Source organism: Panthera leo, chromosome D4 (genome assembly GCF_018350215.1).
Source record: "Panthera leo isolate Ple1 chromosome D4, P.leo_Ple1_pat1.1, whole genome shotgun sequence".
Taxonomy (NCBI): Eukaryota; Metazoa; Chordata; class Mammalia; order Carnivora; family Felidae; genus Panthera; species Panthera leo.
In genome coordinates, this window is record NC_056691.1 from 59,911,526 (window position 1) to 59,928,381 (window position 16,856).

The 16,856-nt window shown below is 47.9% G+C and overlaps 1 protein-coding gene and 1 non-coding gene across 5 annotated transcripts in view; both read left to right on the forward strand.

Moving 5' to 3' along the window:
- TMOD1 (tropomodulin 1) overlaps positions 1-16,856 on the forward strand; it is an 86,181-nt gene that overhangs the window by 16,298 nt on the left and 53,027 nt on the right. Inside the window, exons 1-2 of one of the 4 annotated variants that reach the window (XM_042912533.1) lie at positions 2,858-3,038; positions 4,340-4,505. In XM_042912533.1, the coding sequence (XP_042768467.1) occupies positions 4,386-4,505 (120 nt within the window). In that variant the 5' untranslated portion in view covers positions 2,858-3,038; positions 4,340-4,385. Of the gene's footprint in view, positions 1-2,857; positions 3,039-4,339; positions 4,506-16,075; positions 16,168-16,856 lie in introns of those variants that run through there. The other 3 variants (XM_042912535.1, XM_042912536.1, XM_042912534.1) reach the window with 3 other exon arrangements.
- LOC122205704 lies at positions 7,013-7,120 on the forward strand. The gene has a single exon (XR_006196211.1). It is a non-coding gene; the product is annotated as a U6 spliceosomal RNA (small nuclear RNA).

A 16,856-nucleotide genomic window follows, 5' to 3' on the forward strand; every position in this document is an offset into this window, starting at 1 on the left:
CCCAGATGGGCTCATTCTCTACTAGCACACTTACCGGGCACAGGGCTAGGCAATCGGGACATTAAGACAAATAAGACATATGTCATTATCTTAGGGGAGTTACAGTCTGATGACAGTGCATGGGGGAGCAGGAGGGGGATGGGAAGGTGACCCCGGCAGGAGCGGCAGGGACAGCAGCAGCCTCATAATAATGACTAGTATGCTGAGCCTGCATTGACCACACAGCAGTCCCAGACTTTGCACCTTCTCTGCTTGTGTCCGCTTAATCCTCACACCCTGTGGAGTGAACGAGTACGGTTACCCTCTCACTGTACAGAGTGATGGTCAACTTTTTATTTTAGTAGTTGAATCCCTTCTTTAAGGGAAGTCTGATATGGAGCCCCAAATAAATCAGGCAAAACCAGGGTGAGCCCCCTCACTTAGCCTTTCCTACTTAACCCCCGGCAGGGGCCCTGGAGGGGCCTGAGCTCTCCCTGAACACAGTTTAAAGACCGCCCATCTGATCCAATGTTTGGATGTCTCCAAGAGGGATAGGTTACCAGCAGAATTTCCCAGTCTGCAGTCTGCTTATGCTCATTTTGCAGATGAGCAAACAGAGACCCAGAGGAAGGGAGGAAGGAACTCAGCAAGGGTCACCTGGGGAGTTAGCGCCACAACTAGGACTGCAACCAGAGTCTTATGAATCTCAGCCCTTTGTCCATCAGTAATATCTCTTTTATTAGGAAATGGAGGCCTTTTATTAACAGCTAGAAATACCATCTCTTCCAGCCGTATTTTAAAGCGGAGCTTACAGTGGGCTCTGTGAACGTGGTTTTCCCCTCCCTCTTACCCTGCCCTTCCCCACCTCCAGCTCCCCACATCACTGACATTAGGAGGAGAATCTTGCTTTGGAGAAGCCATTTCTGGGAGCCAAGTGGGTGAGTGTGGCTTGAAGCTGACAGCTTCATAGTTTACCTTAGGAGTCCTCTGTTCCTCTCAGCTTATTTCATGCAATGCCTCATCACCCCGTAATATTCACAGGACACTTGACATTAGAAAGGGCCTTTAAGTCCTCTGAAAAAGGATGTTGAATTCAACAGCACTTTGGAGTGTGCAAGTGGAACATTAACTTCCCTTCCCTGTGTGCACTAAGAGGGAGGCTCCTTCAGGAAAGTTGATGATTGCACCCCGCAGGGTGGCATCTCTGGAGGTGGCCTGCCACCCAACCCGTCCCTCTTCAGCGGGCCCCATGGTCACCACCTACTTCTCTCTTCTTGCTCCTTCATGGCTCCTTTTCCTACTCTCCCTTGTCCTGACTCATCCCTTCTCCAGGCTCCGTCCATGACTTTTTTCTAAGGATTATAGTGCATATCATCTAGGAAATGGGTCAGCTGGCAAACTGGGAAGCTCCCAGGGTCCCAAACTTGTCCCAGCTCATCCTGTCCCCAAGTCCCTTCTTGTGTGAGTCTGAGTGGCCCAGAGGTGAGGCTAGGGCTGTTACCCAAACTTTGTTTCATGGGATCCCAATCCCAGGAGCAGTTCCTCAGACACATGGTTTCATGGTCAAAGACCAGGAAAATTCTGCTTATAACCTGTTTCTCCTGCAGACACCCAATGTGTGGAAGCATACCAAAATTTCTGAGAAATCCTGTGGTCTCAAATCCTGTGGAACTTTGTATGACACAAAATCTGTTTGAGAGCCAAAAAAAACGTGTTTTGCAGCTAGTTCAAAGGTGTCTCTGTGAGTTAGTTCTGGAAGCCTCTGAACCCTTCACTAGGGTCCCTTTCAGCCATAGATCCTCTCCTGGCTCCACTCAAGAAAAGCCAAATTAGGTTATTCTCTGAGAACATTCACGAAGGTTTTTTTTTTTTTTCCATCTATACCAGAGCATTGTCAGCTGCTTGTGCTTTCTTTGGAAGTAAATAGAAATGAATCAAGGGGGACCCATTTATGGTCTGAACATTGCATTGGGGTCTGGGCAAAGGAAGACATCAGGCTAATCCAATCCATTCTTAGAGGAAAGGATGGCATTGGGGTTTTCTGTATTTGGAAATCAAGTCCTTTCTTATCAGGCCAGCTGTCATATTTCTCCTACAAATATGCTCACATGTGTACAAACTTACATTAATAACACATATCTCTCCTTTCTGAAATGGAGGCTTTATCTGTCAGCTTAGCGAACTTTGATTTTCATTTAAGTACACGAATTGTTCTTAGTTAACAACTATTCCAGCTTTTGATTGGTTCATTGGTTGTCTTTTCCTGGCTTTCATTTCTCTCTACCCTGGAAAATCCCATCAGTCATTTCATGGATGAGCCATGCTGTGTGTGCGTGTGTGTGCGTGCGTGTGTGTGCGTGCGTGTGTGCGTGTGTGTGTGTGTGTGTGTGTGTGTTTGCGCAGGGGTCTAAAAACAAAAACTGCTGTGACAAAGGAGATACTGGTTGTATTTGTTTGCTGGGGCTACTGTAACAAAATCCCACAAACTGAGTGGCCTAAACAACACAAATTTGTTGTCTCAAATTTCTGGAGGCTAAAAATCCAAGATCCAGGTGTCAGCATGGTTGGTTCCTTCCAAGGCTGTGAGGGTCCATTGCAGACCTCTCCCTCCTCTTCTGGTGGTTCTCTGGCAGCCTTTGGCGTTCCTTGGTTCATTGGAAGCATCACTCTGATTTCTATCTTCACTCTCACATGGTGTTCTTCCTGCGTGTGTGTCCATCCAAATTTCCACTTTTCATGAGGACACTAGTCATGATGCATCGGGAGCTCACGCTTCTCTAGTATGACCTCATGTGAACTTAACTAATTATATCTGCAAGGACTCTATTTCCAAGTCACATCACATTCTTCCTTGCAGTGTGGTGCTGGCGTATGGACGTACTGGGGGCTAGAACTTCAACATATGAACTGGGGAGCACACGATTCAACCCATAACACCAATCCTGGACACAGTAGTATATTCCATTCTGCAGAGTCTAAGGAAGCCCCGAGCTCCTGCCTCACTTTTTAGCCCATCAGCTTCAGAAAAGAGGGTTAACAGCTCAGCTTATGTAGGACAGGTAAGAACAGGCTTGAACATAGAGATGCTAGCACCTTCTGCAGCAAGCTGACATTTTCCAAGAGGAGAAGAGCCTAGGGTCTCCTTAGGGCTGTCTGATGGGGTAAATAAAGGCAGGTAGAACTGGAATCGGGTTGATTTCAATAAAACAAAACAAAACATTCTGTTGTTTGTGTGGCCCTGACTTGGGCCTTGGGGAGAGGGGGGGATGCAGCAAACTGAGACCCTGCCCCTGGGGAAGCCACGGAAGATGGATGTGAGCTGAGTGGAGAGGTACAGACCCAGTGCTAGGGCCATGATGAGCTTTGCTCAGTGAGGGGACACTGAGGCTTCACAGAGGAGGTGATATGGGAGCTAGGCTTGTCCTGTTATCAGTTTTAGCCAAGAGGGAGGACAGAGGGCTTGAGGCATATCAGGATACAAATGGTGGTTCTGGCACTTCCTGGTAGTGTGATTTGTGCAAGTCACTCAACCTCTCTGAGCTGTATGTCCTCATCTGTAAAATGGGGAGAACAGCAGATATCTACCTCAGAGGTTAAATTAGAAAATTCTTGGGGCACCTGGGTGGCTCAGTTGGTTGAGCCTCCGACTCCTGATTTCAGCTCAGATCATGATCTCAGGGTCTGGGGATCGAGCCCCATGTCAGGCTCAATGCTTCAGATTCTTTCTCTCTCCCCTCCTCTCTCCACCTCTCTCTCCCCTCCACTGCCCTTCTCCCCCACTCGCTCTCTCTCTAAAATAAAAAATTTTTTAAAAGAAAAAAAAATCCTTGCAAAGTGCTTAATGTAGGGCTTGGATATGGCAGTAAAAGTTAACTGTTATTGCTGGCTGCTTTTTGTGAGGATCAATTGAGATGTTACAGGTGAAGGACCCGCATGCAGCAGGTGTTGAGTTGATACCCCTTCCCTTACACAATCAGCTTTGGCAGAGCTTCCAGAATTCATGTTTTCCATCAGGGCGTGAGGTGAAGGGTGGAGGGTTGTACAGAAAGTATTTGAACTGCTTGAAGAAGAGTTGAGTTTTCAGGCACTCATAAGCCATTTCCAATCACCTATTTATTCAGAATTAATGGCTGGGCCAATGCAACCAGTTACAATATATTCATTCACATGCCATCAGGGTTTTTACCTTGCACAGTTTTATTGGAGAATTAATCCAACTTAGTGCAGCATTCCACTCTACTAGTTATCATCCTGATGATTCATAGAACATGCCCAGCCACCGTATAAATGACAAGCATTGATTTGGTCTGTGAGAGAAAATCCAAGAATGATCTTCCTAAGATTTTTCTCTTTCTGGCAGGTCATAGATCTCAGAAACTCAGAAGACAAGCACACATTCTCTTACAATGTCATACAGAAGAGAACTAGAGAAATACCGTGACCTGGATGAAGATGAAATCCTCAGAGCCCTAACAGAGGAAGAACTCAGGACCCTGGAAAATGAGCTGGATGAGCTGGACCCTGATGTGAGTAGGCAGTAAAGGGGACAGTCATCACAGGTACAGGGGCAGCAAACTTTACCACCTGGTGGGGAGGGACAGGTGCAGACTTCTTATAGCTACCACTTCCTGTTTCCTTTGATGACAATGACACTGGAATAACACTGCCCTTGCAGGTGTGTGTGTGTGTGTGTGTGTGTGTGTGTGTGTGTGTGTGTGTTGCTTAGGGTTTTCTAGAGCGACAGCATCAATAGGATGTATATTCATATAGGAAGAGATTTATTATGAGGAATCGGCTCACACAATTACGGAGGCTGACAAGTCCCAAGATCTGCAGGCACCAAGCTGGAAGTCCAGGAGGGCTGGCAATGTGGTTCCAGCCTGGGTCCAAAGGCCTGGAGAACCAACAGAGCTGATGGTATAGTTTCAGTCTGAAGGCCGGCAGGCTCAAGACCCATCAGGAAGAGCCCACGTTTGAGTTTGAGTCTGCAGGCAGGAGAAAAATCAATTACCCAGCTCAACACAGGAAATTCCCTCCTGTTCTTGGGAGGGTCAGGGGTTTTTTTGTTCCATTTAGAACTTCAACTGATTGCATGGGGCCCACCCAAATTAGGGAAGGCAATCTGTTTTACTCAAGTTTACTAATTCAAATGTTACTGTCATATAGAAACATCCTTACATGCATACCCAGGAAAATGTTTAACCAAATATGTGGGCACCCCGTTGCCCTGTCAAGTTGACACATAAAATTAACTATCACAGTCTACTCTTTGCAACTCCATACACCTCTCCTTAAATAGTACTTCTCTCCTTATAAAGATAGTAACAAGGTCATAATTCTGCCTAACATGATACAACTAATTATTCCATGTACAACCTCCTAGAAGAGGAGCTAAAGTCTTTGAGTGATTCCATCCTTGACATCCCAAAAGTTAAGTACTGTGGTATAAAAATAACAATACTTAAAATATGACAGTATAAAATCAATACCTCTTATGTTACACTGTAAGAGAATAAGAGAGGGAAAAAAACCAAAGGTATTTGCTTAACACATGCACGTTCAAAGCAAAATAAGGAGGAAACACTCGTGACAATTTTAGTTCTTGTTTCTCTAACTGGTCACATGGTTGTAGCTGGTATTTATAACTACCTTCTTCCACTCCCCCTTCTGTATTCCCTCTGCCTTTAGCAAGCACCTAGTTGGGCATGATTCTCTGCCTGGTTGGATGACTCAAACCTTCATTCCTGAAGGGTCTGGACCGTTAGCGGCCTTGCTTGGATTGGGTTGTTGTAGTTTTCCATTGACTTCAATCACAGGACGTGGTAACAGTAAGAAGGCCCTAAGTAATCTCTGTATTGCAGGCAAACGCTTCCTTACCTCCGCTGTGGAGCAGTAGTCCAGTTCCCCCCTGCTAATCAACATCAGTCACCCCAGCCAGTACAGAAACTCCTTCTCCACTTATTGATTCAGTGGCATGAATCAGCCACCGTATAAATGGGAGGAAGATTAGCATGGCCCCCAGAGTGGCCGGGGGCAGACTTAACTTCCAGTCCAATGGCATCATTATTGTGTCTCCTGGTGGAAGCATTCCTCCCTTTGGAACTAAGGCCTCTAGGCCAGAAGAGCACAGGGTCACAGGAACAGGAAGAAAAAATTTTGCCAGTGGGTCACCAGCGGTAATAGTAAGGGGTGCCACTGCCATTTCTACCCTTGATTCCTGGACCCGTGAATCCTGGCTAGGGGAGAAACAGCACCATATAATTGGACGCTGTTTCAGACCAGATACAATCTTCTGGAGAACCTTGCCCCAGCTCTACAAGGTACTGCTACCTGGATGGCCCTGTAATGAAGTCTGCAAAAGCCAATTCCACCATTCTATCCAGCTGGTTGTGTTAGGGTAGTAGGAAACATGTGTCATGGAATGAGTTAACAGAGAAATCAAGTACTAGAAGAGCCCCTTTCACTTGTGGAATATGTTTTTATCATTGCATTTCATGCTTGGCACATTTAAGGAGTGTGTTTAATGCTCAGAATTTGCCTCTGCAGTCAGGATGACAGTAGCAAGCGGCAGGAGGCTCCCTGATCAAGCTTGTGGTTTGGCCAGCCACCTCGAAGCCATGAGCAGGGCAGAGAAAGGGATTCCCAGGTGGCCTACTAGACAGGGGCCTTTGTCCTCTATTTACACCCAAGTACCCAGGTCAATGCTCAGCCCAGAGAAAGTAGATAATGAATAGTATTGAATTAACTGAATTTTCCATTTCGTATATTTATATATATTTTTAACTAAAAATTTCAGGGGTGCCTGGGTGGCTCAGCCGGTTAAACCTCTGACTCTTGGTCTCGGCTCACGTCATGATCTCATGGTTTGTGAGATTGAGCCCCACATCGGACTCTGTACTGACAGCCCAGACTCTGCTTGGGATTCTCTCTCCCTCTCTCTGTGCCTGTCCCTTGCTTGTGTTCTCTCTCTCTCTCTCTCTCTCTCTCTCTCTCTCAGTAAATAAACATCAAGAAAAAATGGAACATTTCAGTGATTGCTTCAGCAGCACATATATATACTAACACTGGAATAACCCAGAGAAGATTAGCATGGCCCCTGAGTAAGGATGACACACATATTTGTAAAACATTCTGTATTAAAAAAAAAAAAATAGTGGAATGTTTCACACCTTTTTTTTTTTTTAAAACCTGTCATTGTCCAACTGTGGTTTAACAGTGATCCATAAAGAAAAGAACACTACTATACCATTTCACTAGCCCTCAAGTAATCACAGCTAGTGTAGGGGGAATGTAGGTTAGCAGGAGAAACACAAGAGGTTAGATGTCACAGTTCCAGCCCTGGCCCTGGCTCTTTCTCTCCGTGTGACCTTGGGCTAGTTGCTGTCCTTCCCTAGGCCTCAGTGTCCCCCAGCCATGAAATGATGGAGTTGGTTGTTCCCTTCAGGGCTAAGCTGCCCTGAGCTTATAACCTCGTCTTATCTCCAGATTCAATTAAATGTCGTATTTCTAGAAAACCCAGATTCCTACTCTGGGGTCCCTGGGTCCCAGGCCCCATAGAATGACAGAGCTCTCTTGCTATTCATGACTTCCCCTTGTGCAGCCACGGATGGTTCCTCTGATGAGACTGCTCTAGGGGACTGGGAGGAAGTGTTGGTGCAAGAGGCTTAGGTCTCTTCTTCCCTCCCCTGCACCCCCGCTCCCCCAGAAGCCTGGGCTTTGGGAGAAACGAGTGCTCTAGGCAAGGAATAAGCAAGCTTCCAGCTCTATTGCTGTGAGATTATTCTGTTGTAATTTGATCCGAGACCACTGTCACATAGGATTATATGAATGAACAGCTTTAAAAAGTGAGAACAAAAGGAGGGTGTAGCTACTTTCGTCAACTCAGTAAACATGGCTTAGTTACCTGTCAGGTGCCAGGCCCTGTGCTGGCCACCACCACAGGAGCCTGGCAGGGACTCTGCCCTTCAGTGCTCAGCCCACTCAGGCTGGGAGTGCAGGCATGATACACATGTCCTAAATGGACCCAGACAGGGAGCTCAGGGAAAGGACTGGTTCTTACTGGCGAAAGGCTCCACAGAGCAGATGATTGATGCACTGGGCCCTGGGGTTTTTCTGAGTCAAGAATAAGAACAAAGAATTTTAGGCCAATTGGAAGCCATGAGCAAAGTCTCGTGTGCAGAAGGTAATTGGGGATGGTAACTAGAATCTCAGTGCAGTTTGTGTAGGGGTTAGATGAACTTGGAAGGAGGTTTAGGCTGGATAATGGTGGAGGGAGGGGGATTGCAGGGCCAGCCAAAGAGTTTAGACTTTTCTCCGTAGGCCTGAGGAATCTTTGAGGGGCAGTGACTTGGTGAGCTTGCTGGTTCCAGGAGCTCTGAGAACCAATGACCAGAGCAGGTGCCAGTGAGATGGGGGAAAGGTGGAAGGCCCAGCAGGTGGTGGGAGAGTTCCTTTCTGAAGATAAGGAAGGGCTCTGCCCTTCTCTGCAACTTCCCACCGTGTTGTAGAATGTTTCTGTTCCTGGGGCAGAGAAGTGCAGGCTCCCAGAGGCCCTGCAAGGCCTGCTGCCTCCGGCCTTCTCTGGCTGTTGGAGTTGCTCCGAGCCCCCGGGTGGAGATGGGGTTAGATGAGGCTGTGTCTGCAAGTCAGGTAGGTGATGCCAAGGGTCAGAGCCAAGCATCAGACCCGAGCAGGGGAGGGGGTGGGTAGAAGAGCCCTTTCAGAACTGGGGGCGTGGGCCCTAAGGTCTGCTTGAGCCCCAGCTGGGAGCTCTGTTTCATCTCTAACCTGGCAAAGAGTTCTGCCAGTCACCCCACCCAAATTCAAAGTCTTTGGCCTCAGCAGCAAATTCCCAGAGCCCCTGTGCTTCTCACACAGCCAGCTTCCCCCAGCCCTCCGCCCAGGAGGTCAACAAGAAGGTAGGTGCCCCCTGGAACGATGGAGAGCCCGGGACCCAGAAAGCTAACTTACCTAGGTCATGGGACCAGGGTGTGGAGACTCAGATTCCAAGCAGGCTTCAGGTGCTCACACAATTTCCACTCTGGCAGGAGGAAAGTAAATGCGCATTTGGATTTGGAGGAGGGTTGAGCAATCAGAGACCTGTGATTCTCATACCATTGTGGTTTCAAAATGGACATTTTCAAAGACCCCTTTCTCTCTAAGTTCAAGGACAAGGAAAGAGAAGTCAGAAAGAGGATAGGAGGTAACAGAGGCCAGTGGGTTTTTTTGTCCCAGCCACACAATTGGCCCCTTCATGGAGATGTCTCTGTTACCTGATTTGCAAGTCAGTGTGTGACTTTTGAAGAGATCTAGGGGGCCTCCCTACTTTCTGAGAGTGCAAACATTCCAGCTCGGTTTCACCCACCCTTGGCCCGAGTTCTGAGGTCAGCATGGGAGAGGCCAAAGGTATGCAGACCAGGAGAGGTCTCGGAGCCAGGCACCTGGGAGGGGCACAGGGACCAGGAGAGTCCATGTCCCCAGCTTTCAGAGCAGGAGCTGACCAAGAAAGGGGAAGGAGGTTGCTCTAGGTCACATGTCCAACAGAACCAGACCAGGCCCCGGGTCCACTGCCCTGTCTGTTGCACGCTCTATGGCTTGCGTTTTCATTTCTGTTTAACACATGCTTGTCTGGCAATTTCTGTGCACAGGCAGCATTCTGGGCACTTTGAAAATATTAATTCATCCAACCATCATCATAATCCTGTGATGCAGGCATTTTCCAGATGAGAAAACTGAGAGGTGAAGTAAATCGCCTAAGGTCCCACATCTAGGCAGTGGATGAGCCATGACGTGGTTCTGAGAGCCCCTGTGAAGCTTCATGGGTGTCTCAGGAAGATAGTTTGAGCCACAGATGTGCTCTGGTTTTGTAACTGGGGAGACTGCTGTATGGCAGACCATCCTCCTTTCTTCCTGGATGCAACCTGCAGTGCGGTCCAGGTTCAGTCCTGGCTCTGCTCCCAACCTAGGCAGGCGCTTTCCCTCTCCAGGGCTCAGTTTCCCTATCTGTGAAAGGGATGCAGTCAGCCTACGTGCCTTCAGACATCCCTTCCGGCTCTAACCAGCTATGATTTTATGAGCTATTGCTGGCAATCTTGTTACCTGAATTCAGCTGACGCTTCAGAGGGTTAGGTTTTCAGTGATGCAATTGTTAAGCCCCGGTGTCACGTGACAGGGTAGAGTACTCGGAGTTGGAAGGCAGCTTTGTTTGCAGCAGAGGGTTCCAAGCTTGTGCGCATGAAAAAAAGAAGAAAAAAAAAAAGTCCCTGAAACTTTCTATCTCTCACTCTGCGGCCTGGAAAAACTCGAGCTTATCATGAGATTGCTGCACTCAGACTCCCGCGGGAGAGGAATGCTCCTTGTGCTAAAAGTATCCACTGTTGACTGATTCCCCAAGAGGATCTGCCCTTTCTCTCTCTCTCTGGAGTTAAGTGGATGCTGCTCTGAGGCCGAGCCAACTCCTTGGTTCAGATCGCCTTTGCACCAGGCAGTGGGGAAAATGGGCAACACACAGAAACATTCAAGAATGACAGGTCACGCTGTGACTTGTGCCAGGACCAGTGTGCAAGCTCTTATGGGATCAATAGATGGCTAACATTTCCTGGTTGTGCCATGGGCAGAGCTTTGCATAGCTGATCTCCTTCATTCCTCTGAGAGGATCCGTCATGGGCATCATTTTAAAGATGGGGAAACTGAGGCCCAGGGAGATGAAATAATCTGCCCAGGATGCAACACAGATAATGCTGGGATTCCAGCCCACAGTCCTGAGCCATTAGCCTGTGCTGTTAACCACAGCCTCCTAGGAGCACATGTGGGATGGGGCCGCCCAGGGGGTAGAGGGGGGAGTTACCAGCAGGTTGTTTTTTCCAAAACGATTTCCTTTGAAGTTGTGTTAGTTTCTCCATCAATACTAATCTTTAAAAAAAGAAAGAAAAATACCATCAAGGTAAAGAGTTTATTTGTAAATATTGCTTGATAATGAAGCTTTGGGGAAAAGGAAGACTTTTTCTTAAGTGTCTCAGTAAAAGGATTAAAATATTAGCAAGAGGGAAGTTGGTAGAGCTAATCCCAACCTTATAAAGAAATCGAGTTCTATGAGTTGGTTTTGAAGTCAGCCATCGGGACTCCATGGCACGTTATAGCCACAGAAACAACAGTGGAAAACTACAGTCCCCCTGCAGGGCCCGAAATAATAATAGTAATGATAGTGGTAATGATAGCTATTTTCTCTGTTGAGGCGAGATCTTCTTTACATGCCAGGCACTGTGCTAAGTGTTTTATGGGCATCATCTCATAAAATTGCTACAAGGATCCTGTGAGATTGGTCCTTCAAGGTTGGGGTTGAAACCATCCTACATGGGGCGCCTGGGTGGCTCAGTCAGTTAAACGGCCGACTTCGGCTCAGGTCATGATCTCGCGGTCCGTGAGTTCGAGCCCCGCGTCGGGCTCTGTGCTGACAGCTCAGAGCCTGGAGCCTGCTTCAGATTCTGTATCTCCCTCTCTCTCTGCTCCTCCCCCATTCATGCTCTGTCTCTCTCTGTCTCAAAAAATAAATAAACGTTAAAAAAAAATAAAAAAAGAAACCATCCTACGAAGAGAAATAGATGCCCAGAATCACACAACTGGTAGGCTACAGGCCAAGTTCAGGCAGACCTCTTTCTCTTAGTCCACAATATGCATCAAGAGCTCTGAGAACAAGGGGCCATGAACTGCAGGAAGAAATGATGAAAGAGAAAACTTCGAACTGCGGAATCTCAGAGCTGGAAGGACCCTTAGAAACCCTCTAACCCTCCCTCCCCTGCCCCTTGCATAAAGGTACATGATGCAGGGAAAGAAACCCACATTTATGGCGTCCCTCCCGGACACATGTCATTCATTCACTTGGTGCTTTATGCATTTCATTGACTCCTCATACCAACCCTATGAGGTAAGTGGTAATATTGACATTTTAATGATGAAAAAACAACAACGAAGCCCCCCCAAAGCCCAAAGAGGACAAAGGTCTTATTCAAGGTCACACAGCAAGTCAGCCACAGACCTAGGATGAGAACTTGGGACTTCCTGTCACATCACGCTACTTTCCATCAGACTCCACAAAATCATAAAATCCTCCCTACTCATGCCCCAAATGGCACCCAGTAAGCCAGAGGACACTCTTGGCCATGCAGGAAGCAGCCAAGTTTGGTCCACAGGGCTATGGTTCTCCCTTGTAACACAAACCAGCAGAATTGCAAGCCCAGGACAGAAGTAAACAGTTGAAATGGAAAGAAATAAATCTCTGCTCTAAAAATAGGCACACATCCTTAGAAACACTGCTGGCCATGCACAGAACCAAGGATGGGCCTGGCAGGGGGAGGGTGAGTGAGGCCAGGTGTCAGTGTGTCCCCACCCTAAGCTCTGTCTTCTGGCCCCATGACTAGCTCCCCACACCCCTCTCTAGCCTCTGCGAAGAGCCCTCCTCTCTCCTTGGTCCCTCTTCTCCTGCTTCTTTGCTAGGAGACCTGGTGGTCCTGAAGCCCTTCACTCCTCAGTTCAAAACCCTCCCTTTTCTCCCAAACCCCCTGCCCTCCCACCAAGCCCCCAGCACTGCACCTGCCCCACACTGAGGACACTGAGCAGTTTTCTTTTGACATTTTTAATGGGAAACATTCAAAACCCATAGGAAGGTACAGACAATACCTATGCTCCCATCATCTGCATTTAACAAAAGTAAAAATTTTACCTTATTTTATTCAGATCACCCTTAAAAAGAAAAAAATCACAGTAGATAAAGTTTAAACCCTGCCTTCTAGTCTCTTCCCCATCTCTCCCACTCTGTGAACACTGTCTGCTTGAGAGGCAGCAAACCAAGCACCCACAACATCAGATAGGTAATATACATGAAGGGAGGGAGATACACCAGTTTCTTGAGGCACATGGTTCATCTTTACCTTTTTCATCCTGGTTCATCTTTTACTTTTCCACTCTTATTTTTAATGTTTACTTATTTTTGAGAGAGAAAGAGCAAGCAGGCTAGGGGCAGAGAGAGAGAGAGAGAGAGAGAGAAGGAGAGAGAATCCCAAGCCGGCTCTGTGCTATCAGCACAGAACCCAATGTGGGACTCAATTTCAAGAGCTGCACGACCATGATCTAAGCTGAAATCAAGAGTCGCACACTTAACTGACTGAGCCACCTAGGCGCCCCCACTTTTCCACTCTTGAAAGAGATGTGGACAGAAGAAAGTTTCATTGCCACTTAACCTTCCAGGAAGGTAAGTAACAACACAGTCAGTGATGAATGGTAACTGATTCTTGACCTGTGTCAGTGACAGTAGGGGGTAGTGGGGACAGAAGCAAACAGGACATTTTGTGTTTGACTAAAGGGCACTTGCCATTCAGCTCCACCAGTTGTTGCCAATGTGGAAGGGAAAGCCCAATATGGCCAGATCATTTAATTTTTCAAGAAATGGTGGAAATCTGAATTTTTACGTGCAAGTTCCCTCTTTTTAAAATGTTGACACCACATTTAAATGCACAGACCAAACCAGCCCAAGTTTTGGCATTTGTTTGGACTATAGGCTTCCTAGTTTGCAACTCAGGCTCTGTTTCTTATGACAGGCTTTTGTTTCTGTTTATACACACACACACACACACACACACACACACACACACGTACAAATATATATAAATATGGTTAGATATATGAAAAGCACCTAACCCAGTACCTGGCACATAGTACCTGCTTGACAAATGTTTGTCAAAACTGAATATATGATTTGCCCACTAGAATCTAGGTTTCCTAAATTTGAAGCCACATTGTACCACCAGATGTAGGGCAGCCAGGTACAGATGTGTAAGTTGTGCATTGCAGGAGACGTTGTTCACATAAACCAGAAAGCAGGTAATGTCCTTGGAGTTGTGCAGTGCACAACTTGCACAATCAAATGCAGATATCCTGAGTGTCCCCATAATGCGGTATCTGTTTGGTTGAATGGAAATGAACAATTATGCCCTATGATGATAAAACTCCCTGGCAATAAGCTCTATCTGTATGGAGTTCACACCTTTATTCTGCAGTATGACGCTAATAGGGCTTTTGAACTTCATTTTAGAGAAGGAGGATCCAAAGCCAGAGAGCACCAGCACACTTCTTGTGGCCTCACAGCCCTGGGATGAGAACCTAGGTTGTCAGGTAGGAGGCAGTTTGGCTACGAGTATAAGAGACTCAAAATAACACTACTTGAACAGTGGTTTATTTACCCCTCAAGTACAAGTCCAGAAGTGGGCAGTTTAGTGCTGGTATGGAGCTCAGCTCCCCAAACTTCCCAGCGTCCCAGATTCCATCCAGCTCGTCTCTGGCCATCCCTGGGGTGTAGTCTTCATCCTCACGGTCCGGGGTGGCGGCCGTGATAGCTGCACACAAGGCATCGGAATAGAGGGAAGGGGAGAAAAAGGAAAGGAGAAAAGCCATTATGTAAGTGCCTTTTAAGGAAGGTTACTGGAAATCACCGTTAGACCCTTCTCATGGACCAGGGCTGAGTTCTGTGGATCAACCTACCTGCAAGGGGGCCTGGGAAAAGTAGTCTTTAATCCGAGTGGCTTTCTGCTCAGCTCTAAGAGTAGAGTGCTTTTATTACCAAAGAAGGGGAGACATGATATCGGGTACTGTTTGGAGTCTGTCACTGTGAGTTTGCCAGTTTGATGGCCTAATGTCCTGCTCTGCCTAAGGCTCTGAGGCAGAGTGAGAAAAGTTGGCAGGAAATTGGGGCGCCTGGGTGGCTCAGTCGGTTGAGCATCCGACTTCAGCTCAGGTCATGATCTCGCAGCTTGTGAGTTTGAGCCCCGCGTCGGGCTCTGTGTGACAGCTCAGAGCCTGGAGCCTGTTTCAGATTCTGTGTCTCCCTCTCTCTCTGTCCCAACCCACTCACATTCTGTCTCTGTCTCTCTCAAAAATAAATAAACATTAAAAAAAAAAAAAGTTGGCAGGAAATTAACCAAATCCAGGCCCTTAAAGAAAACATCACAAAAAGGGCAGTTTGGCATTTCCCAAAATCCCCGTCAGTGGGTGAACCCCATCCTGGACACCCCCACCCTGGCACCTCTCATGTATCCCCCTACCCCCAACCCTGCTTGGGGCAGCAGGTGTGATGTTGACCCGAAGGGTGTATGGGCGATACCATCATTCCCGAGCTGGAGCAGAGTGTTGTATGACTCTGGACTATTCAGAGTACATTTTCTTAGCACACAGTGCTTGGTGTTGGGGATGCAGAGAAGACAAATATACATCGCAGCTGGCCCCTGAGGGGCACTCTGTCTCCCCAGGGAGAGATCCAGCATAGATGGGCTCCAAGACAGAATACGATGAGCATTGCATAAGCACAGGCAGGAAGCCTAGGAGAGTTTGGGCAGAGAATTACCGGATCGATGTGGGGAGCACTGCAAAGGCCGAGCAGGGTGCCCGAGGGAAGGGCTTTAAAAGACAAATTCAGGGGCGTAGGTGGAGGGGAATGCCAGGCAGAGGGCACAGCCTGAGCACAGGCATGGTGATGTGAGAGCAGGGCGCGGCCGTGGAATGTGGAGCAGCCCAGAGAGGCTGGAACAGGGAACACTTGAGGACAAGAGTGTGTTGGGGTCAAATCATGAGAAGTTGTCTGTACCTGGCTGATGAATTTGTTGGTGATTCTGGAGGTTAGTGGAGACACTGAGCAGTTGTGAGAGTACTGAGGAATGACACAGACGTTGATGTTGGGGGGGTCTGTCTGGCTGGCGGGAGGGGAAAGGAGAGGGAGAGGCGTGAGGCAGGGAAGCCAGCCAGGAGGCAGCTCTGATGGTCCCACTTGGAGGCATGACAGTTGATGGAGGATGGTCTGCACAGGATGCAGACACTTCAGAATGCTGCAGCTTCAGACTCACCCAGACTCCTTCCCCTAGCAGGCCACGCCCCCTCGTCCCGCCACACCCTCGTCTGTAATGTGCTTTCTGTCCCCTGTAAGACCCTCTCCTCTGTCCTCCTCACCTGCCTTTTTCCTGCCTGGTCCACTGGGACTCACTGAGCTCAGGAACCACCTCCTCCAAGAAGCTGAGTACAATTGCTCACACATGGACATGTGTCTCCCCTCTAGCTGTGAGCCCCGGTGGAGCAGAATCACGCATTCATTGTCTCAGGATGCCCAGGGCCCAGCACAGCAGGGAACGTGGAAGATTTTTCTTGAATGTGAGTCAGAAAAGGAGGATCAGAACATGGGGGAAGGGAAGGTTTGGCCCACCTTGTGCCATGAACACCAGAGCGAGATAAATGTGCTGTTAGGACCAATAAGCCCCACCACAAATGGACTTGGCCACAAACGTGCCTTTGAATGTCAGCACTAATGCCCTAAAAAGTTAACCGGGGGAAGTAGCAACTATTGGGTTTCACCGGTCCCGTAGCAAGGTCAAGGCAGCGGAGCCAAAGGCCTGGATCTTTCTGGAGAGCAAGAGAAGGGGGGAAGATGCCCAGAGTGTGTTGGGGTGGGAATATGTTCAAAGAGGAGGGGGCACTTAAAGGTTTGGACCCTGCTTGTCCCCTCTGTGCCTGGGATATGAGTGTTGTGGCACCCTTCTACACTCTCAGGTTAAGTCCTCCTCCCCGCCCCCCCACCAGACAGGAGAGCTCTGTTGAAGCCCCACTGAATGATTTCTAGTGGGATCTAGAAGTCACTGGTCAGGAATGCAGAGGCAGAGTGCTCTATATCATCCAGGCCCTGAGGAGCTAGAGGGCCTCATTTTATACAAGGGGAAACATACCTCGGAGATAACTGGAAAATAAAAGTCCTCAAGTCCAGTTAAAAAGATATTCTGTGGCCAGATACCTTGTAATTGGGTGACTGGCCTATAAAATGTTGGTCTTGCAGATGTGGTGGAAGG